Consider the following 25,750-nt stretch of genomic DNA (forward strand, 5'->3'; position numbering starts at 1 on the left):
GAAATATCCAAGGAGCTACTCTTTTGAGCCATATCCCAGGTCTCTGGTCTCAGTGACCTTATTTAATAAGCACATCAGCCAAGAAAGGCCAGCAAAAGCTTTAATATTTTAAAAGATAAGCAAATGTAGATCTATTTTGTAATACACAAAGTGCTAATTTCAATAGATCCATTAAAATAGAGAATATCTAAGAAAGATCATTAATAAAAGTAATAGTCACTCAATCCAAATTAATGTTAGAGTTTACAGCACTTTATTTTAAATCTGTATAAACAAGCTCAAATACTTGAGTAACTAGTTTCTTAAACTTTATAGAAAACCCTCTACAATCTCAAATGTTTATTAGCATAAGCATACACGAAATACCTTTATAATAGAAAGTCGTTCAAATGTTAAAAAGGTGCTATCTATGGTCCTAAAATAGGCCACTTCTGAAAAGTCTAATAATTATTTAACTATATAAATGCATTATGGTAAACAGAACAGCTATACACACAAGCTATACTTGAAGCTCCGGTAGTCATGAGTATGAGGTGATCACAGGACATCCATTTCCAAAGCGTCAACTACGTGCACAGCAGAAGGACGATCTTTAGGGTCTTCATTAGTGCATACAGAGAAGAGCTCAATTACTTTCTGGTACGATTCATCCAGTTCTTCCATATTAACAGGTGGCCTGGTTCCCAAAGCTGCACAGTATGCTTCATCATCAAAGTCACTTTCATCAAAGGTGTTATCTGCTCATGAAGGAGTTGGAGATTGAAACAAAATCACTTTAAATCATGGAAAAGCTTAGCGACTGCTCAAATTCACTCTCCTGAAATAAGAATTCATCATCCAATACGCTTTTCATTTTACACAGGCAGTCTCTTCAATTGTCCTGCCATGGTGTAGATTAGCTACTGTCAGGGAATTTTTTTGGCCGCACACGTGGCATGTGGGATCTTAGTTCCCCGACCAGGAATCTAACCTGTGCCCTCTGCAGTGGAAGCACAGAGTCTTAACCACTGGACATCCAGGGAAGTCACTGTCAGGGATTTAAAGGTTACTGACCCCAACCCTCTTACTATTGTAGCTTTCCAATCATTTTCTCAGGCAAGGGGAGTTTTTAAGGTAACTTTTTGCTCCTCTGGATTTTCTCAATTTACCTCCCTGTTCTCATTTACTCTACATCTCATTTGTATGAGATTAAACCAGGATGGTACCAAATTAATCATCAGTATTAATATAACCTACATCTTATGCCACTAAATCAAACTAATTGCTCTTTTAAATTTTAACTTAATAAGAGAAAATATAATTTTATAAGCTATTCTTTAGTTCAAACTGAAGAGATTGGGATTTATGTTAAAAATATGCAGTTATACCTTCATCATCATCATCATCTGGAAGACTAATGTGTGGAATAGATAAAGTCATCATTTCCCACAGAGTAAGGCCAAAGGCAAATATGTCTGCCTTGTCAGTAATAATACCATTCTCCTCCAGAGCTTCCTTAGGTTTCCAAGGCTCAGTGCCAATATAACAGGCCTCAGGGTCAGTCACTGAAACAAGTAAAATACAGGCAAGATGGTCATAAGGGCAAGCACCAGAAACCACTAAGAAAGGCAAACAACCCAAAGAACAATGAGCAAGTTATTTAACAGGTTTTTAAAGGTTAATAAATATAACCAGTAAACATGAAAAATACACTTAACCTTGTAAAAAGAGTCTTTCCCTATCAGATTGTTAAATATTCAAAAAGCTAGTCAGTTGGCAAGGGTGTAGAGAAACAGCAATTCTCTTAGAAAGGGGTAGGAACATAGATTGTGGATGTCTGGAGGTACAGACTCTGGAGCCAGATTGCCTTGCCCGGGTCCAAAGACATGTGCAAGCTGTGTGACCTTGAGCAGATCACAATCTCTGTGCCTCAGTTTCTTCATTTTTCAAACCATGCTGTCTTTCAGCTGAGAAAATTACCACGTCTTTGCTTCTATGATTGCTAAATCAGGGAAAAGGGAGAGTGGAATCACACAGTGGCTCTTAAAGCTTCTCTGCCCAGGAATGACATAGGTCCACTCACATTTCCATTTAAATGTTAGAGTCAGCTTGTCAATTTCAATGAAAAGGCCAACTAGAATTTTGATTGGGATTGGACTGAATCTCTAGATCAGTTTGGGAAGAATTAATATCTAAACAGTATTGTGTCTGTCAATCCACAATCATGATCTCTCCATTTACTTAACATCTTATTTAATTCTCTCAGTGAAGCTTTATGGTGTTCGATAAAGAGGTCTTGGACTTTTTGCTAAACTTATTCTTGAATATTTTATGCTTTTTGGTACAGCAGTCTCCCCTCATACCTGGGGGATACATTCCAAGATCCCCAGTGGATGCCTGAAAACCATGGATAGTACTGAACCATATATATACTATTTTTTTTCCTATACATACACACCTATGATAAAGTTTAATTCATAAATTAGGCACTGTAAGAGATTAACAACAACATAATAAAATAGAACAATTATAACAATAAACTGTCATAAAAGTTATGTGAATGTCTCTCCTTCTGTCTCAAAATTATCTTATTGTACAAATTTGATGCCTTTTTATTCTTAACTATGCACTTATCACACACTATGGCCATAACTTCTGCAGTTTGAGGTGTAACAGCAAAACTAGTATAAATTTCTTTTTTCTTCTTCACACTTTCATGGAAAGAAGATTCGTCCTTACTGTAGATCTCAGCAACCTCGGCATATGATTTTTTTTTCTTTCTTTATTAAATCGAGAACTTTCACCTTTTCACTTAAAAGAAGCACTTTATGGCTTCTCTTCGGCATATCTGAATTGCCAGCATCACTACTCTCTCACTTTGGGGCCATTATTAAGTAAAATAAGGTTCACTTGGACTCGAGCACTGCCATACTGGCAACAGTCATCTGATAACCGAGATGGCTACAGAGTGACTAACGGGCAAGATATGCTGGACAAAGGGATGATTCACTTCCCAGGTGGGATGGCAGGATTTCATCACGTTACTCAGAACAGCAAGCAATTTAAAACTTATGAATTATTTATTTCTGGAATTTTCTATTTAATATTTTCGGACTGCAGGTAACTGAAACTGGAAAGCAAACCTGTGGAAACTGGAGGACAGCTATATTTGTAAATAGAAATCTTAAATTTTTCTTTTTTTCATTATTTATTTTGAATATATAGAAATATAATAGCTAACTTCATTTATTGGTTGTAGTAGTTATTCTGTAGATTCCTTGAGTTTTTCTACCTAAACAATTTCATTTCCTCCTCAATCTTGATGCCTTTTACTTTTTTCTTGCCTTATGTTAATGGTAGGACTATAAGACAGTGTTTAACACTGGTGAGAGCAGGCACATAAGCCTTGTTCTGTAAGTACGATGCTGCTGAAGGTTTTTCTGTTAGATACCCTTTCTGAGGCTAAGTTCCCTTCTTTGTCTAGTTAGCAATTTTTATCATGAACGCAAGTTGGATTTTGTTCAATGCTTTTTCTGCTTCAATTGAGATGCTTACAAATCTCAAAACAGTTTTCAAATTTGTTAATATGGTGGCTAGCATAAACTTCTGAATATTAAAATAACTTTTCTTTCCTGGGATAAACTCTTGTTGGTCAGATGTACTATCCTTTTTATATACTGTTAGATTCAATTTGCTAATATTTTGTCAAGGATTTTTGCACCTATGTGAGTTGGTGATTTTCTTTTTTCATGAGTATTTGTCAGGTTTTGATATCAGAGTTATGCTGGCCTCAGAACAAATTGGTCAGTGGTCCCTACTCCTCTATTTTCTGAAAAATTTATGTAAAATCGGTGTCATTTCTTCCTTGAATGTTTGATAGAAATCAGCAGTGAAAACATCTGGGTGTTGGGCTTTCTATGGGGGAATGTTTAATAGATATAGGGCTACTTGGACTTCCTATTACTTCCTATACCAATTTTGGTAAATTGTATTTCTCAAGGAAATTGTTTTCTTCATTTAAGTTGTCAAATTTGTTGGCATTACGTTGTCTGTAATGGCCTATTAATCTTTAAATGTGTGCAGGATCTGTAGTGATAACCTTTCTTTCATTCCTGATGTTGGAGATTTGTGTTTTTTCTTAATCAATCCAGCTAAGGATCTGTCAATTTTATTATCTTTCAGAGAAGCAGCTTTTGGCTTTATTAATATTTTCTCGTGTTTATTTTTTATTTCACTGATTTCTGCTCATATATTTATTATTTCTTTCCTTTGACTTACTCTGGACCTGTCTTGCTCTTTTTTTTCTAGCTTAAGATGGAACATAAGTTATTCATTCAGATCCCTTCTTTTTTCTACTATAATCACGTACACAGCTACAAATTTCCCTCTAAGCCCTGCTTTAGCTATATCTCACACATTTTTGATATGTACTGCTTTCCTTTTTATTCAATTCAAAATATTTTCTAATTTCCCTTGTCATTTTCTTTGACACATAGGTTATTTGAATTTCCAAATACTTGGGGTTTTCCTAGACATCTTATTGTTACTGGTTTCTAACTTAATTCCATTGTAGTCAACAAAGATACTCTATAATTTCTTCCATAATTTTATACATGTTCCTTTTCATATTTAAAAATCTTTACTTCTGCTATGACTAGGATAAACTCAAACACAAATAGAACATTCACTTCAGAGTATATTGTACTAAAAATGGAATTCTTCAGTACTTGATTGCTATAATCGCCATTTCCTCACAAATAAGGTTAGAGTGAAAACAAACTGAATTAATATAATTCACTTTCACACAGGAAGTAGAAAAAAAAAACACAGGAAGCCTGTTCAATGAAAGAAGCTTCTCTTCAGAACTAAAGGAAAGTCTGCCTTGAGGGTCTCAAGAAATTTACAAAGAAAGGGGAGAAAGAAGGAAACTAACATTTAGAGAACTAAAGGGGCAGACCAAGAAGGAAGAAATGAAAACACAAAAGTCAGGAAATTGAAGATTCCAGCCAACAAGCACTCATTCATTCATTCAGCATTTTGAGGAAATCTGCCTAAGAAGTAAGTGGGCTCTATCTGAAGATGAAGTGAGAACAATGATGCCAGACTAGAACAGTACCCAGCACTGGGTGGCCAGAACAAAATATGTGTCTGTGACAGCCTTTTTACTTAACCCAGCTTTAGGAGATAAAGTTTGGAAGGCAGTCATGTCCAGTATAAGCTGCTTGAAGTTTTCCCCCATATCACCTCACATCTAAGAGGCCCTAATGGAATGCATGACAGGGTAAAGAGTCTACAGACATGGTCCACATGGGCAGTGACACTGTGGCAATAAGGAAGGATTCATATCCCATTCTAAATAGGTCAAATTCCTACAGGGATCCGCCATGCTAAAGAGTAGCTTTCTAGAAGTCTGGGTCTAATATATCAGTTCCAATTGGAGACTCCAGCCAACCACAAGTGTACTTCCTATATGTCCACTTAACACATTTCTCCAAGTCTGTGCTTAGACTTTAAACATAATAGAAGTGGCTCCCCCACATACGTTACTAATGAAGTTTACTTCTCTGTGAAGATAAATTCTTCTGACAAAAGTCTGATGAGATCATAAGTCAATGGTTCAGTCATTCCTTCTTGTCAACACAGAAACAACTTAAATATTTTATTGCCCTTTAGTACTTTCAAAGAGTTTAAGCGGACATTACCTTTTTCCGTTCTCACGGACACAAACTGAAAACTGATGAAACTGGAGGTTCTGCTCATCCTTCAAGTCTCAGCTTAAACATTAATTATTTAGGGGGGCCTTTCTCAACATCTAGGCTGAGCTGTGGCACTGTCATGTTTACAAAATTCCTTACATCATATTGGTCATTGTACTTTAGTATTAGTTATTCAAGGACTGCTTTCCATCTAGATTATAAGCCCTAAAAGGGTAAGGACTGTGTCTATCCTTTTTTCCTCTATATTTATAGTTCCTAGCATAACGCCTGACTGTACTTAGTATTAAAAATATTTGCTAAATAAATAATCAACCTGGAATTTACCACTGTTAAGATTTGGGCTTTTTAAAAAATACCCTGTGTATATTATAGTTATGAAATATGTGACTATGTTACCTATTAAAACACAAAACTTTTAAAAATTTAGTATTTTTTAAACTTCTCTTAATGGGTAGGTAAACACATACTTTAGGTGCTATTTTATCATCTGTTCATCTCACTTAACATATTTAGACATATTTCCATGCCAACAAATGTAAACCTATATAATTTTAATGGATATATGGTATTCTATTGTGTGGTGGTACAATAAATAACACCATCCCTTCCTTATTGATGGACATTCTCTTACATTCTTGCAAAATCTATTCTGGTACAATGTGTATTTTTCTAACACAAATTAGCTCATACACAACTAGTAAAAAAGATTAATTATGTGACTTTTTTTCCCAGTATGTTAATGTTATCTTTTAAGTAATTAGGAGTAAACTTCCTCACAAAGAAAAAGCCTTAGCCCGCAGAAACGCCTTCCCTCAGAGCACTGCTTTAAGAACTGCTGTGCTGACTATAACACTAAACTATCTGGTGAAGCTGAGAGTGCAGGTAAAAGAGCTGCCAAGACATTTCCCCCAAGCTTGTAAATACTTTTTTGTTATTATTATAATTTTTTATTGAGGTATAGTTGATGTACGATATTATATAAATTTCAGGTACACAACATAGTGATTCACAATATTTAAAGGTTATATTCCATTTATAGTTAATTATAAAATATTGGCTATACTTCCTGTGTGTACAACACATCCTTGTAGCTTATTTATTTCATACATAGTAGTCTGTATCTCTTAATTCCCTACCCTTATCTTGCCTCTCCTCCCTTCCCTCTCCCCACTGGTAACCACTAGTTTGTTCTCTATATCTGTGAGTCTGTTCCTTTTTTTGTGATATTCACTAGTTTATTGTTTAGATTCCACATGTAAGTGATATGATACTTTTTTATTGAAAAAGCCAGATCAAATTTTTAATTTTAATGAAAAGTATATATCGAAAATAAACACCCTCACATTTACCTTCAAGGAAGCACAAACCCAGGATTCGTGGCTACACAACACTGAATGATACTGGGTGCCAGTGAAGATTTAAGGTGTTAGTATTTTTACTAGGATTGTTACTGTTTTGGGTATTGCTTTGTTTTCAAGGTTGCATGGGTTTTGATTCTTCTGTTCCAACTCTATTTCTGCTATAAGCCTAGTTCTAGCTTTTGACTTTTCCAGAAATTAATATACCAGGTTATTGTAAAAAAAATACCTGCACTGCCCCATTATTTCTTTGGAATGTGTTCTTGGAAATGAAATTACAGGATCGAAGGGCATAAACATTTTTCAGGGTTTTGTTTTTTAGAGAAATACATATTTCCAACTGCCCTCTGAAAAGGCTACAGCACTGTGGTAGTTACTAGTGCTGTACGTCAAGCAGTTCATGCTCTCCACTTTCTACACGCACAGAAGGACCACCTTCTCGACACACAGAAGGACCACACTTTCTGGCCTGTCATGGCTGGGTGAAGCCATTTGACTAGTTCCAGTCAGTGACTTGTGAAAGAAGTGACCTGTGTCATTTCTAAGCTGGAGCATTTAATTGTTAGTGCAAGACTTTCTAGGGTGGCACTGTCCAACAGAACTTTCTGTGATGATAAAAATGTTCTGTAACTGTTAGTGGTAGCCACTAACCACACGTAGCTACTGAGTACTTGAAATGTGCCTAAAGTGGCTGAGAAAATGAATTTTAAAAATTTTTAAATATTAATTAATTTAAACAGCCATACATAGCTAGTGGCTACTGTAGTGGACAGTGCAGCTCTAGAGTTTTTTTTTTACCTTCCACACAACAATGGCAGTATTCCATAGAGTGGATGTCCTAGCAGCTTAGGTCCTAACGTGCGAATGACATGGAACACAGCCCTAATGGACATGTAGCTTGAATAATAAGCCTTGGTTTAAGGCACTGAGGTTTTTGAGGGTCTATGTTACCATAGCAAAACTTACCTTAACCTGAATGATACACCAATTGCAACTTCTACGTAGTGTATGAGAGTATATTAATCTATACTGTTGCTCATACTAACATACAGAAATTTTTCAAAGAATTTTCAGTAGTCATGACTTTTTTTTAAAAAATGCTTTCTACCTCTGGTGTCCTTCTTAAGCCCAACATTAAGGAAATATTCACCAACAATTTTTTCTGCTTTTTTTTTTAAACCTTTGATCTACAGGGATTAGAGTGTGAGGACAGAAAACAACTTTCTCTAAAATGACCAGACACCATCATTTACTGACTCAACTACCTCTTTCTCACTAATACAAAAATGTCACCTTTATCATATAACAAATTTTATATATTTGGGAACTATCTCTTGACTCTTATGTTAAAATTTTCTGCCTAGTTTGGCATGAGTATCACGGCTTTAATTACTATAGCTTTATAATACTTAACATCTGGTCAGGAAAATTCCTACTAACACTCTTTCACAGAATTTTCCTGGCTGTGTTTGAACATGTATCCTCAAGGATAAACTTTACATTCTCTTTGAAATGTTCTACAATAACATAGAACATATTGGGATATTATAGAATTTATAGATTCTCTCATTCATTAATTTCTTTCTTTTAGGGCTTCATTTTTTTCTGATTTCAGTTGAATACTCAATTTCATAAAGGTTAAAGAATGAAAATGTTTTCCTTTGAGTACTTTTGACCATATCAAATAGGTTTTGATTCGTTCTTACGTTCTCATTATTTTCTAAATAGCGTGTAACTGGAATTTCACTTCTTTTGGCCAAGAACTATACACAATTATATTAAATTCCTGAATTTTTGTTTCCAATTGTACTACCAATTTCTATATTTATAGCACTGAGGATAATGAATGTTAACCTTTAGTCTATTTTTACTTTTTGTAATCTGAGATTTTCTTTTGTAACCTAACTAGTATATGGTCAATTTTGATAAATATTCTAATGCATAGAGATTGAACTTATTATTTACTCTGATCTTTTACATCTTAGTTTTGTCTATTAGATCTATTAAGGATTGAGAAAATTATGCTAAAAAATCTTATTTTTATTCTTTTTGACAATTTCTCCTTTTATTTGCTGAAGTTTCAACCTTGTACCAGTTAATTAGCCTAAGGGTTCAGGCCATTTCTATCTTTATTAATGATTACAGACATCATTATAAAGTCAATCTATTTATCTTGGCTTTTTCCTTCAATTCAACTTGTAGACTTTAACTAGAAATTAAGATGTACATAAGTTCGAAACAGTATCATTAGCCTTCCCTCTACCTTATATTTATATAAAGAGGTAAATTTAAATATTATTTATTAAATAATATGTTGAAAGCAGAGGCTTTCTCTTTAAGCCTTTTGCTTTTTGTTTTTGTTTCTCATCAAGAACATATCTTAGGGCTTCCCTGGTGGTGCAGTGGTTGAGAGTCCGCCTGCCGATGCAGGGGACACGGGTTCGTGCCCCGGTCCGGGAAGACCCCACATGCCGCGGAGCGGCTGGGCCCGTGAGCCATGGCCGCTGAGCCTGCGTGTCCGGAGCCTGTGCTCCGCAACGGGAGAGGCCACAACAGTGAGAGGCCCGCGTAGCGCAAAAAAAAAAAAAAAAAGAACATATCTTAAATTCCCTACAGTCTCTTCAGCAAGTGGTATTGGGGAAGCTGTACAGCCGCACCCCGTCACACCCGCTCACCATTCACAAAGCCACTCAAAATGGCTTAAAGACTTAAACATAAGACCAGACACCATAAAACTCCTAGAAGAGATCATAGGCAAGACATTCTATGACATAAATCGTACCAATGTTTTCTTAGGTCAGTCTCCCAAGGCAACAGAAATAAAAATAAAAATAAATGGGACCTAATCAAACTTACAAGCTTTTGTACAGCAAAGGAAACCATAAACAAAACAAAAAGATAACCTACAGAATGGGAGAAAATATTTGCAAATGATGTGAATGACAAGGGATTAGATTCCAAAATATACAAACGGCTCATACAACTCAACAACAATAAAACAAACAACTCAATAGAAAAATGGGCAGAAGATCTAAATAGACATTACTCCAAAGAAGAACTACAGATGGCCAATAGGTACATGAAAAGATGCTCAACATTGGTAATTATTAGAGAAATGCAAATCAAAACTGCAATGAGATACCACCTCACACTGGTCAGAATGGCCATCATTAAAAAGTGTACAAATAAATGCTGGAGAAGGTGTGGAGAAAATGGAACCCTCCTACACTGTTGGTGGGAATGTAAGTTGGTGCAGCCACTGTGGAAAACAGTATGGTGGTTCCTCAGAAAAGTAAAAATAAAATTACCGTTAGGATCCAGCAATCCCACTTCTGGGTGTATATCCAGACAAAACTATAATTCAAAAAGATGCATGCACCCCTATGTTCACAGCAGCACTATTCACAATAGCCAAGACATGGAAACAACCTAAATGTCCATCAACAGATGAATGGATAAAGAAGATGTGGTACATATATACAATGGAATACTACTCAGTCATGAAAAAGAATGAAATAATGTCATTTGCAGCAACATGGATGCAACTAGAGATTATCATACTAAGTGAAGTAAGTCAGAAAGAGAAAGACAAATACCATATGATATCACTTATATGTGGAAACTAAAATGAGACAAACGAACCTATCTATGAAACAGAATCATGGACATAGAGAACAGACTGGTGGTTGCCAAGGGGGAGGGGCTTCGGGGAGGGATGGAGTGGGAGTTTGGGGTTAGCAGACGTAAGCTTTTATATAGAGGATGGATAAACAACAAGGTCCTCCTGTATAGCACAGGGAACTATATTCAATATCCTATGATAAACCATAATGGAAAACAATATTCAAAGAAGGTATTAAAAAAAAAAAGAAAGAACATATCTTAAATTCCCTGAGAAGAGAATGGTCAGTATTCACAATAAAGAGAGAAGAATGAGGTGCGGTGGGCCAAGGGGCAAAAAGCAGAAGACGGGCCTTAATTAGCACCCTTCTTTCCTACTCCCACTCCAGTTTCTTCTAGCAGTTTCCCAAATCTTGTCACTATGCTGATGCTAAATGAATTCCTTTACAAAACCTTATAAAACTTTTGTTTTCTATTCCCAGATCTTTTACCACTTAAAAATCTCAATCCAGGTTAGAAATAGTTCCCCACATTTCTTCAATTAAAATATATGCTAATGAGAAACCAATAATTTATATTGTGTGTGTGGCAAGAAAGGGGGCTAGAGGCTGAGTAGAAGAGAGACATAAAAGAAGGGATTTTTTTTTATTGTACACTTTTTATTCATTGTTTTTGATTTTTGAAGAATGTGAACTTATTACCTTTTTAAATATGTAAAAATTAGAAATTTAAATACTGTATAAAAGCAATTTTAAAAATTAGAATTCTTGGGACTTCCCTGGTGGCGCAGTGGTTAGGAATCTGCCTGCCAACGCAGGGAACATGGGTTCGAACCATGCTCCGGGAAGACCCCACATGCCGCAGAGCAACTGAGCCCCTGCGCCACAACTACTGAAGCCCCTGCACCTAGAGCCTGTGCTCCGCAACGAGAAGCCATCGCAATGAGAAGCCTGCACACCGCAACGAAGAGCAGCCCCTGCTCGCCGCAACTAGAGAAAGCCCACATGCAGCAACAAAGACCCAATGCAGCCAAAAATAAAAATAAATAAATAAATTTATTTTAAGAAAAGAATTAGAATTCTACTTACCGGTCATATTTTCATCCAACGGTAGAGAGACTCCTACATCACAGATTTTAATTGTTTCAAAATCACCTTTAATAACAACATTTGAAGACTTTATATCTCCATGAAGCAGTTTCTTGTCTTGGTGCAAATACTAAAAGAGTGGAAAATTAAACACATCTGAGCAAAAAATACAAACTAATTAAAAAAATATGATAACTCTCAAACAAAAATAACAACTTGAATGCCCTTCCTAACCTACAGGCTTATATCTGTCCATCATTTCAAGTTATTCGAAGCTAGAGAAGGGACCATCCCAAGCTATCTTGGTCTGCTATACTGACCAGAAATCTGAAAGATTCCTTGGAAACTGATGTCTATTTATAGATAAGCTAACTTTTAATTTTCAAACCCACCTCACATACTTTTACATCAAAGATGCTACTGCAGATTTCAAAATATACTACAATTTTACTTGAGGCTAGTAACTTTTAGAAATAATTTTGTAATCTTCACAATGACACAGGGTTTCCTCAAACAAATTGTTGAGATAATGCTACAAATAATTCACAAGCAGAAGATGAAGGAGTAATGTAATCTAAGACTATATTTTGTTTTACACATTAACTCTTTCTTAGAATTGACAAGTGATGATATTCATCCATAATCAAAAGCGTCCTGCAAAACTGTTATTTTTTCACTCATCAGCATTTGGGCCTCTACTGTGAGCTGGGCCTGAAAATGATGCAGAAACAATTCTTGGTATTAAACTTGGAACACTTACTGTGCTTAATTTAAATGTTGCTGACCATAAATTGAATATGCTCAAATATATTTATAATGTAATTTATTAATTCCATTATACACATTTAAAATAATTATTTATTAAATAATTCAAATTATTAATTTAGTTCATCCTACCTATTTAAAATCAGTTTTTCTATACACATATTAAAATATATTTAGAAATATTGCCTTTTTCCAGTTTCACATTTCATGAAACAACTTTATTTGAATTCTTAACATGCAACTCTGACATCAGTATCATTACATAATCTGTTTTTTGAGTCATCCAACAATTTTCTGGAGCCATAATTACTTAAGTTATTTAGGATAAAGAATTCTTTTTATCTCTTACTTATTTCTTACAGTATGTCTACTCAAAGGCACAATAATTTGTTTGCATAACATTGAGAGCACTTTTTTCACTTGACCTATAGATGTATATTCACCATGTCCAAAACTTAGTATCCTACAAAAAAATCTTTGAAAGGCTTGTTTATAGCAACAGAGGGTTAGAGTACACCCCCAGGAATAATGACTAAATTTGTTTTAAATATATTAGTCCATTTAACTAAATCTAACACGCAATCTCTATAAGCAAAACTTCCTGACTTGGGTTATTTAAGGCTATGTGAAGGTGTGAAGGCCTCTAACAATACTTTGCTGATCAAAATAAATAAACAGTGCACTCTTCAATGTGAGAGATTCTATAAAGATTTTAACTTAAAGCAACTCACTCTTTGGGAAAAAAATTCCACCTTGGAATTAGGTATATTAGTATCTGTTCATCGACAGATGAATGGATAAAGAAGACGTGTACATAAACACACACACACACACACACACACACACACACAGTGAAATATTACTTAGCCATTAAAAAGAATGAAATAATGCCATTTGTAGCAACATGGATGGACCTAGAGATTATCATACTAGGTAAGTCAGAAAGAGAAGGACAAATACCATATGATTATCACTTATATGTGGAATCTAAAATATTACACAAATGAACTTATTTACAAAGTAGACACAGACTCACAAATATAGAGAGCAGACTTGTGGTTGCCAAGGCGGAGGCTGGGTAGGGGAGGGAAGGATTGGGAGTTTGGGATTAGCAGATGCAAACTACTATATATAGGATAGATAAATAACAAGGTTCTACTGTATAGCACAGGGAACTATATTCAATATCCTATGATAAACCATAATGAAAAAGAATATATAAGTATAACTGAGTCACTTTGATGTACAGCAGAAATTAAACACAACATTTCAAATAATAAATATATAAAGTATTTAGTTTCTTCAGGTCCCACAAAAGTCATTTAAAATATAATAGCATGGGATTCCCCTGGTCATCCAGTGGTGAAGAATCCGCCTTACAATGCAGGGGACGCAGGTTCAATCCCTGGTCAGGGAACTAAGATCTCACATGCTGCGGGGCAACTAGGTCAGCATGCCACAACTACTGAGCTCACGCCTCAACCAGAGCCCACATGCCACAACCTACAGAGCCCACGTGCCCTGGAGCCCACATGCCACAACTAGAGAAGAGAAAACCCGCATGCCACAACTAGAGAGAAGGCCACCCGCTGCAATGAAAGATCCTGCATGCCTCAACAAAGATCTCGTGTGCCACAACGAAGACCTGACGCAGCCAAAAATAAATAAATAGATAATAAATAAATCTTAAAATATATATATATAATAGCATAGTTACCTTTAACCCTCTTGCCATATTCAAAGCAACTTTTAAAATTATGGCTGCTGGAAAAGGATCTCGGCTATCTCTATTTCGTTCTTCTATTAAGTCATTCAGAGACTTTTCACCTCCGTATTCCATAGCAAGACACAGACTACCATCGCTAGCTTTAGTGAAAGCACGGTAACCTTAAAGAAAACACGACATTTTGTTACTGGAATAGGGAAGAACAACAGTATTTAAGTTTTTTACAGTAATGTGACCGAATACAGATCTGGATTAACACTGTCAAATATAAAATGAAATAACTATTATTTACAAAACTCATTCAGTAGATCTAATTTAAAATGCCTTCAGTGTTTGCCAATAGTATCACAAATTGAGATATTTTTTAATACTCAATGCCTTCCTAAATATAATGGTTTCACCAGCCCTACTTACACTAAAAATGAAAATAAGGAAATTATGTAAATGAATATCATATTACACTCCTGAATTCTCCATAGTACCAGCACCATAAATGACTATATGTACTCCCATGAAGTTTTAAATATATACTTAAGCATCTAAAAATATATACCAATTTTTTTTTTTTTGGCCAAGCCATGCGGCTTGCAGGATTTTAGTTCCCAGACCAGGGAGTGAACCAGTGCCCCCTGCAGTGGAAGCACAGGGTCCTAACCACTGGATCACCAGGGAATTCCCACTAATTTTTATTTTAGAATGTTCACATTAATTTGATTCTTGCCAAACTCCATCACTACCCTCTTCATTTTTATTTATGAAACCAGTTAAGATATTATATAAACCATTTCTGGATAAACAGAATACTACACCAGATACTGTTACCAAATAAATCTAAACTTACCTATAATGTTTGGATGATTAAGGCTTTTCAAAATCTTAGCTTCATCAGTTAGTCTCTTTTGATACATACTCTGATAATCATCATTACATCTAGGATTAATCTTTTTCACAGCCCAAGGAGAATGAGACAAACCTCTTGGAGATCTTAAAAAATAATTAATCAAAAATGCACAGAAAGATTAATAACCATAATACATTTCAAATGACTAATAAGAACTTCCAAATTTTGAAAAGGACTTAATAATAATTTGTTGTTTTTTTAAAAAAATTAGTTAAAATATTTTAGACTATCAACACTTCTGTTATACATCCTCTTTAATTGGGTACTTATACCTGATAAATCTATAGATTACGAGAGAAGTCTGATATCTATTACTGAAGGGAAGGGTTAAAAAGAGAAAACTAAAAGGAAAAAGATGAAATGTTATAAATTTTAAACTTCAAAATTACTATAGTATTTTCTAATTTTTTCATTCAAGCATGCCAAACTACCAACTACTCAAAAAGCATTTAACTCTATGTACAAAATATGAGTTACAGAATGTTAAAGTAATAAACACTAATACCTAAGAAACAATCTAAAGAAGATATACATTTGGCTCATATATAACCATGCAAAGAATAACAGACTGTTCTTCACCTACAAATACTGTGCCTCTAACAGACTTAGCAATTCATCTTATATACCTCTCACCATATACATGTGTTTAAGGAGATAATAATAAACATAAAAATAAGAAAAAAATGTAAATTTCTATTTTCTAGGAAGATTCAGCTGTTTTAAGAATATTTAAGGTATAAATGTTTCGAGGCCTAAATAAACAAACAGGTAAAACGAAGTCAGGGAAAGGTTTGTTCACCTGGTAAGGTAGGCGTTTATGAGTATGGCAAATTACAAAGGACAAAGTATATGCAGCATATGGGCACAAAAGCTAGTCAAAGAGCCTCAAAAGTTAAAGATTAAAAGTTCAACCATAAGAAGGTAAAACAACAGATTGAACCAAGAGCCCATTTAGCTCTGTACTACCTCATGAGCACAGCTCTATGATTGCAGGACCTCTGTTTAAAATAAAAAAACATGTATTCAAAGGATCACTAGATTTCTTAATTCATATATATCTATCATGCATAAGTTTATCTAAATTATTCTTAAACCTCCAGTTTTAGATAACAATAGCATTTATACCTCTTCCATCTCATTTAATATGAAAAATATATTTTTCAAGTTTCAAGGAGTACCCCATAGCTCTCGATTATTTAGAATTCAGTGAGCAAGTCCATCTTCACCTTTTCCATAACATATCCTAACCTACAGAATGACAAGAATGTATTTACAAAATCTGAATAAAACTTTTCCAAGTTAAAAGTTGGTTCACTAAAATACTAATAAAACAGGCAAATTTCTGTTGAGACTGCACAAGGAAAAAAACAAAAGGAGACACAAATATTGCAAACAAAAATGGGGACATATTCAGCAGAGATTAAAAAATATATAAGTGAATAAATACTAAAACTTTTAAGGCCAATATATTTAAAAGACAAAATGGACAAATTTGTTTTAAAAATCTAAGAAAACTAATAAAAGAAGAAATGTAATCAAGAGTTTAAAATTTTCCCTCAAGAAACACAAAACCTAGATAATTTTATAGGTGAGTTTACTAAATTTTAAAGGAACACATTATTCAATCCCATACAAACTGTTCCAGGGAATAGAATGAAAAGGGACTATGAGTCTAATATAACCTTAATAAAAAAATCAAACAGGGACAAGGAAAATCACAAGGAAAAAGGAAAGGAAAAGGAAAAATCACAAGCTAATTTTACTTATATCAGAGATGCAAATATTCCAAACAAATAGTAAAATGAATCCATCCATTTATTAAAAAATAATAATGCATCACAACTATGTTGGGTTTTATCTAGCAATGCAAATTTCACAGTAAAAAATGTAGACTTCTGAATTGAAATGATAGCCTGAACATACACATATAATTTTGATCCCTCTCAGGCACCTCTAAAATAAAAACAAATGAATATTTTAAGACATACACCGACCGACAAAAATGGAAATAATGAAGAGGAGACAACAGCAACAAAGTCTCAGAAGCTTGAAAAGCAGTTGAAAGTAACTGACTTAACAGGCCCAATGAACTTCTTGAAAGTTGTTTTAAAAGCAGGTGCATTCCTAGATACGATCCTCGATTCTGTATCAGCAGGCAGTTGCCCATCCTCTATCCCCCAGCTTCTGAAGATGGAAGACTGGCTTTGAAAGGGGAAAAAGCAGAGGGTCTTTAGCCTAAGGTTGACTGACATAGTTGAGAACCTGTGAACCATACAGGAAAAGAGTAATTCACGACCAAATGCACCCTAAATGCTCAGTGAGTTTTCACACGTGTATATACCTGTGTTATCAACATCCAGATCAAGATATACAACATGTCTAGCATCCCCACAAGACTAAGGATGCCATTTTAAAAAGGAAAACTTTCAGATAATTAATTAAAAACAAGATAGACAAAAATGAAAAACTCAATGGAAGTATCAGAAGATGAAGTTGGGGAAATCTCCCAGAAAATAGAACAAAAAGAGAAAGAGAAAATAGAAAAACAGACCAAAAAAATAAATAAAATAAAGGTAGATCAGAGATCAGTCCAGTAAATCCAACATCCAAATAATAGGAGTTCCAAGACAGAGAACAGAAAAACAGGGGTGATGGGATTTCCCTAGTGGCACAGTGGTTAAGAATCTGCCTGCCGGTGCAGGGGATGCGGGTTCGAGCCCTGGTCTGGGAAGACCCCACATGCTGTTGAGCAACTGAGCCCGTGGCCACAACTACTGAGCCTGTGCTTTAGAGCCTGTGCGCCACAACTACTGAGCCTGCACTCCAGAGCCTGCGCACCACATACTGAGCCCACATGCCACAACTACTGAAGCCCGCGTGCCTAGAGCCCATGCTCCACAACGAGAAGCCACCGCAATGAGAAGCCCACACACCACAACGAAGAGTAGCCCCCGCTCACCGCAACTAGAGAAAGCCTGCACGGAGCAATGAAGACCCAACGCAGCCATTAATTCATTAATTGACTTTAAAAAAAAAAAGAAAAACGGGTAAAATGATCAGCAAAGTAATTAAAAAAATAATTTCTCAAAAATTTCAGAACAGGAATTTTCAGTTTCCAAGAGGCCCACACCCATGCATGTCATTGTGAAATTACAGTGGGAGGAACAGATAACATAGAACAGATATATAAAAAGAATCAGTAGTCAGAAGGGCTTCAGAATTCTCAACAGCAACACTTGAACAATGTCCTCAAAATTCTGGAGGAAAAGTACTTCTGAATGAGAATTATAACCCAGAAAAACAAAAAAGGCCATTCAAGTATGAGGGTAAAATGAGAACGTTTTTAGAAATGCAAATTCTCAAAAATGTATCTTCTGTGCATCTTTTCATGGGGTGCTACCAAATGTCCTCAACCAAAATGAGATGTAAACCAAGAAATACTAAGACATGAGATACAGAAAAACAGAGGATCCAGTTCACCAGAGAAGCAAAGGAAATCTCTAGGCTACAGGTAAAGGAAAATCCCAAGCTAACAGGGCCACCCTGAAGACTGGGAGGCTCAGGCAGGAACTGCTGTTTCAATCAGTCACCTGAAGCTTCCTAATTAAGTCACATACAGTATAACTTTGTTAACAACACACTTCACTTTATAAAAATATTTTTTAAAAGGGAGAAAAATGAGACTAGCCATGAACCTGTGAGAAATTTTTTCTTTCAAAATAACTTAGACAAGAGTTTTAGACATTAAAAAATGAAAGTTCACAAAACTTATAGCATACAAACACACAAAGGGGGTGTTTAAACTGCAAAAATGCTTCAAGAATACCCACTTATATATAACTGCTATGCTATTCTCAATTCATTAGCTTTTTATTACGGTATTTCTATTCGGAAACAATATAAACCTAGAGAAGCTAATGATGTGCTGGGTTGGACTAGTCAGGGTGATTCCGAGAACACATTAAGCAATACGTAATGGCTTAATCGTCTGCCACTTAATAAACATGCAACTAGGTACAGAGTAATGAATAAAACAAACAACTTTTAATAAAATGTGTTTGTTGTCATGTGTAATATTATTAGCTATTAGCCCCTATTCTATTTCATTTTTCTTTTAATACGATTTTCCTACTTTAAAATCACATATTTGTCCTTCTTACTTAACAATGATGACATAAGAAATAAAACAACTTTTACTTCTTTAGAAGAGAGTATCTTGAGAAGGCAACTCTCCAGACAGAAGGGATTAATAACCACTGATATCCCCCAACACTGGCATCACACAGGAACCCCTCTCCCCTGTCCTCTTCCCTTCTTAAACAAGCCAAGGAAAAATTACAAGGTAAATTACTTCTCCTTTAATAATCCATCAGGAGGAAGCTAGGAGAAAAGTATACCAGGCAGAGCTCTGGCAAAGTTATGAACATACCCCAAATCTAAATATTTGAATTTTCATATTCCTTTTTGTCTCCAAGTACAGTGGAACTATGGTTCCACATAAAAACATTCATCTGAAATCTTATACTCACCTTTTCATGAGGTAGACATTTACCCCAGTACCAAAGCCAAGCTTCTGCATAAACGGAGAGGCAGGAATATTTATGCATGGAGTTAAACACAATGCTAAACGTCAGAAAGAGAAATAAAAGATAAAATTAGTATTTGAAAAGACGTCTACAAATGCACCCTAACATTCTCAACATATTATTCTTAAAGAGTATTAACTGGCAAAGTCTTGGAAAGCAATTTGACACTATCTATCCTAATTTTAAATGGATACCCTTTGACCAAGTCTACTTTTAGAGCTCGATCTGACAGTAACACTAAAGCAGGGGTCAGTAAACGGCCTGTTTTTGTATGGCCCACAAGCTAAGCATCGAGTTTTACATTTTAAAAGCCTTGTTAAAAAATAGATAAAGAAGGTCTCTTGGTCAAATCCTTAGACTTCATGACTCTCTTCCAACATGTCCCAAGACAACTCTCCAAACAACACCATGGCAACGAAGTGCAGACACAGCTGCACCAAATTCACAGACGACCAACTGAAAATCCTCATCAATGCTTTCAACCAAAAAACTTATCCAGGTTATGCTACCAAACGAAGACTTGCCTTTAATAACACTGAAGAGTCTAGAATACAGATTTGGTTTCAGAATCGAAGAGCTAGGAACTGATTCCAGAAAAGATCAGAACCTGAGTAGGACTTAGAATCAAGCCAAGACCAAGATCACCCTGAAAGAAGATTCAAAGTAGAAAAGACAGACAGTGTCATATCAGCTACACTCCTCTCAATTACACACCCTCATCAAGGCATTTATGGACAACCGTTATTGTGGGATTGATTCCAGAGAGCAACTTGCTAAAGAAACCAGGGTTCTAGAGTCAATAGTTCAATTCTGGTTTCAAAATCGAAGATCTAGATTCCATGTCCAGGAAAAAAGAGAAATTGAGGAGGCCTTAGAATAAAGACAAAACCAGGGACAAGATCTCTGAGTTGAGAAAATTCAAAGTATAGAAAGTAACTACACAGAATGGCACCAATCTCACTAGTGACTGTCTTATTTCTCTGGAGCCAAAACAGGGGAAACAGAGAGATAGATTCAGTGTACTAGATTGTCATCAGTCTGGACTCCAAATCTCTCTCTCTTCCTGGGAACATACCCTTCTAAACACACCTCCAGCTTCTCCAGGAGCTGAGCCTTTCGGAGACGGTAAACAGGACTTCAGGAAGCAGTGACAGATATAAGGCACCACGCAGCCCTACTGACTTAACCTGGATCCAGAGTTCAACAGATTTCGAGGACAATAAAATAAACTTTTTAATATCATTTTTCAGCCATCATAGTAATGACTGATTCAGGCAAAAAATCATTAAAAAAAAGAAGAATATAACAATAGGGTTCCTATGTGGCCCACAAAGCCTAAACTATTTACTATCATATATGCATGCATATACATGTGAATATTGGAATGTGATTTGTGGTTGCAAAAAGACAAAACAGCCTAAGTATTCATCGTTAGAGTCATAATTATAGTATATCTATATTACAGAGTATTATACAGTCGTTAAAAAAGATGAGATAGAGGAGTCCTACTTTTGCTAAATGAACAATTAACTGCTCCTGGAATTGCCATCTTGTCATGACAACTAGAAAGTTTGACAAGATATAATGGTTTTCAGATACTTGACAATTGGCAGAGCAGGACTGTAAACTCTGAGAGAAGAGAAACAAATGAGGTGAGTCATATCACTGACCTAACTTACTGCTTGAAGGCAGTTTCCAGGCTGCAGTGCAAAGAAACACAGCAGAGGCCTTGTCAAATTGAGGAGATGGAGATTAGAGGTCAACAAGATTTAAGTAGCTAGAATTTGTGGAATAGAGAACTAAAGAGGGAGCCAAAAGGTGGGAGAAAAAGCTCAAGAGATCTGAAAAGAGGTCTCTCTTTGAGTGTCTGGCTAAGTACTTACCTGCACATACAATGGACAGAACCCCCCAAAGCTGAGGAAAGCACCAAACGCAAGCAATAGGTTAAACAATTACCAGAGATTATACAGGTCTAGGAATAGTTCAATTACCATCAGCCAGAGCATGGTAACTCTCACAGAGTATTGAGTAAAGTCCTCTAAAGAGTCACACTTAGTGGTACAGCTACATTTTAGCCCATAGAAAAAGTTTAGAACAAAGCTTACAAGCAAGCCTCAAAAGAAACAAGCTAATGTGCAGGTAACCTAACTGGACCATAACAAAGCCACACACCCTTCAAAGGAATAACAAAATCCAGCACTCAACAATATTAAATGACCAGCAGCCATAAAAAATTACTAGGCATGAAAAAAGCAAGAAAATATGGCCCATCTCATGAGAAAAATAAACCAACAGAAACATACCACAAAATGGCAGTGATGTAGAATTAGCAGATAAGAACCTGAAGACATAATCTCCAAAATATGCTCAATAATGTAAAGGAAAATGTGAGCATAACAAGGAAAGAAAAAGATGTAAAAAAAGATCCAAATGAAACTTCAAGGAATGAAAAATACAACGAATAAGAACACCACCTTAGAGAAGCAGAAGAAAAAGTAACTAAATTTTAAGATGAAGCAACAGAAACTACCAAAAATGAAGCACTGAGAAAAAGATCAGGAAAAAAATAATCATCAGTGAGCTATGGGACAAGAGCAAAATAGTAGGTTTAAATCCAACCATACAGAATTACATTAAATGTAAATGGTCTGAACAGTGTTGTCCAATAGAACTTTCTGTCTTGATGAAAATGTTCTATATCTGTGTTGTCCAGGAAGGGAACCACTAGTCACATGTGGTTACTGAGCGCTTGAAATGTGCCTAGTAAAACTGAGGAACTAAATTTGTAATTTAATTTTATTTCATTTGAACCTAAATTTAAATTGCCACATGTTGCTAGTGCCTAAACATTCCAATTAAAGACAGAAATTGTCAGAATGGATTAAAACAAAACAACACATAACTACATGCTGTCTATAATAAACTCACTTTAAATATAAAGATATAAATATGGTAAAAGTAAAAGGTTGGAAAACATATACCATCAAAACACTAATCAAAATAAAACTGGGTGGCTCTATTGATACCACATAAAGTGGACTATGAACAGAGAGTACAACAATAACCATCCTAAATGTATATGGTACCTAATAACAAGTTTCAAAATACGTAAAGCAACAACTGATAGGATTGGAAAAAAGACACATCCACAATTGTAGTTGGAGACACTCCTCTCTCAGTAATAGAATAAGTAAACAGAAAAATCAGTAAGGATACAGAAGACTTGAACAAAACAACATAAACAAGTCAACCGGCTTGACCTAACTGACACTTATGGAACACTGCACCCAACAACAGCAGAAAACATCTTTTCAAGTGCATGAAACATCCACCAAGATAGATAAACCTCTAGTCAGACTGATCAAGAAAGAAAGAAAGAAAATATAAAATACCAGTACCAGAAATGAAAAAAGAGATAGCACTACAAATCCTACCAACATTAGCAGGGTAATAAGAGTGTATCACAAATAACTTTATGCCAATAACTTTGACAACTTAGAATAGACAAACTCCTTGAAAAAACACTAACAAAGCTTACATAGGAAGAAATAGATAACCTGTAGAGCCCTACATCTATTAACTGTGAAGTCACAGTTAAAATCTTTCAACTAAGAAAACTCCAGGCCCACATGGTTTTCCTGGTAAATTCTACCAGTTAAGAAATACTGTCATTTCTACAAATACTCTTCAAGAAAAAGAAGAAAACACTTCCCATCTTACTTTATGAATACAGAACACCCTGATACCAAAGCTAGACAAACACTCCATACAGTCAATATCTCTCATGAACATAGAAAATATTAGCAAATTGAATCAAGCAATACATAAAATACATTATGGCCAAATTGGCTTTACCCCAGGAATGAAAGGTTGGTTTGAGATTTAAAAATTAACATAATTTACCACATGAACAGTTTAAAAAGGAAAACTTTATCTTAACAGATACTGAAAAAGCACTTGACAAAGTTCAATACCCATTCATGATAATAACCAGGAATAAAAGGAAAATTCCTCAACCTGATTAAGGGCATCTGGGAAAAACCTACATCTAACATAATACTTCATTAGGAACAAGGCAAATATGTCTTCTCATACCTCTTTATTCAAAAATATACTGGAGACAGTGCCGTAAGGAAAGAAAAGAGCAATAAAGTAACACAGACCAGGAAAAAAAGGAAAACTGTCTTTATTCATCTACATTACCAACTATGTACAATATCCTAAGCAATCTACAAAAAAGCTAATAGAATAAGTGAGTTTGGTATGGTTGCAGGACACAAAGTCAATATATAAAAATCTATATACTAAGAGCACAAAACATTTTCTCCTATGTTATCTTCTAGAAATTTTATAATTTTGGCCATTTTTGCATATGATGTGAGCTAAGGGTTGATTTGCATATGGATATCCAATTGTTTTTATTTATTGAAAAGATTACCCTTTGTCCATTGAACTGCCTTGGAAAATAACTTTCCATGTATGAGAGGCGGAAAGGTAAAATAGTTCCTTAATGGTCCAAGTTAAGTTGGTTCTTCACCAGGGAGAACCTACAAATCTGTTAGAATGTCAATAAAATTAACTCAAAGATGACCAAACTCTGGCCTATAAAAGAAGTCTTATTTCTTAAGATCAACGTTATAAAGACGACTTATGCTAAAATTGTTCATGTGTGATAGATAATAATTAAAGGATCAAACTATAATAATACAAAGACATTTCTGATAGCAATAACAAAGAAGAAAGGTTTATATCTTACCAGATTTCCTTTTTTCAGATAATCTGCTTGGTGTCTTGAAATCACTGGTTTCTTCCATTGTAATAATCACTCAAGGTCCTATGATGAAAATAAAGAGAAAGTTACACTTCAGTTATAAAGAATACATCTTTCATTCATGAAGAAAAAATTCCTGTAATACTATCACTCATTTACATAAAATTTGAGAACTGAAAAAGACCATGACAAATATTTAGTCTGATTTTATTTACAATGAGAAAACTGAAACCCAGAGAAGTACAATCACATACCCAACGTCATGCTATTACTGACAGTGGGTTTTTTGTTTTAGTTAAAAAATAATAGATGCACACAGTTAAAAAACAAAATCACCTAGTACCCTCCCACACTTCCTGGGGGTAGTTATTAACAGGTCTTTTACGTCCTTTTAAGAGATTGGCTATGTAAGCAGCATTATTCATAATAGCCAAAAAGAGGAAACAGAAATAGCTATCAGATGATGAACGGATAAACAAAATGTGGTATACAATACACACAATAGAATATTATTCAACAGAGTACATAGTCTGATATGGAATATTATTCAGTCATAAAAAGGAATGTAGTACTAATATACACTAAAACATGAAAGAAACTTGAAAACATTATGCTAAGTGAAAGAAGCCAGACACAAGAGGCCACATATATGATTGCTTTTATACAAAATGTCCAGAAAAGGCAACTCCATAGACAGAAGATAAATTAGTAGTTGCTATGGGCTAAGGGGAAGAGTGACTGCGAGTGGATGTGTGCTTTCTTTTCTGGAGTGACGAAAATGTTCTAAAATTAGGTAGTGGTTTAATATATTCAATTCTACTCCAAAAACCACTGAATTGTACACTTTCAATGAGTGAATTTTATGATATGTGAATTGTATCTTAATAAGCTATTATTTTAAAATTGTTTTTGAAAATAAAATGTACATACTGCATACACAAGCAAGTTAATCCAAGCTTTTTATTTCTTCTGTAACATATTTCTTAAAAAATTTAAGTTCATTTTTTTTTTAAAAAGTTAGGTTCCATATTAGATTTACCATAAAGCAAACTGTTCCTACATGTCTATAAGCTTGTTTGGATTGTCTGTAAAAAACTGGCAGGTAGAGAGAACATTTGCTTAAATGTTGCACAGAGTCCTTAATATCCCTTAATAGATAGCATCTTTAAAAACTCTGTGCTAATAAAAAAAAATCGCTCAAAGGCCCTGCTTTGTCTATTAATATGAAGCCTATTCAT

At 35.0% G+C, this 25,750-nt stretch overlaps 1 protein-coding gene across 1 annotated transcript; it reads right to left on the bottom strand.

Annotated features, from left to right (window-relative positions):
* Positions 1-537: 537 nt before the first annotated feature.
* PBK (PDZ binding kinase) lies at positions 538-24,558 on the bottom strand (the record flags this gene model as incomplete). Its single annotated transcript, XM_079705946.1, has 7 exons — positions 24,498-24,558; positions 19,685-19,778; positions 15,096-15,238; positions 14,246-14,415; positions 11,764-11,893; positions 1,368-1,544; positions 538-737 (listed from the first exon to the last, which is right to left on the bottom strand). Exons 1-7 carry the CDS (start codon positions 24,553-24,555, stop codon positions 538-540), a joined length of 972 nt encoding a protein of 323 aa, XP_079562072.1. The 5' UTR covers positions 24,556-24,558.
* Positions 24,559-25,750: the final 1,192 nt, after the last annotated feature.

The sequence above is a fragment of the Hyperoodon ampullatus genome (assembly GCF_949752795.1).
Source record: "Hyperoodon ampullatus genome assembly, chromosome: 6".
In the NCBI taxonomy this organism is placed as follows: Eukaryota; Metazoa; Chordata; class Mammalia; order Artiodactyla; family Ziphiidae; genus Hyperoodon; species Hyperoodon ampullatus.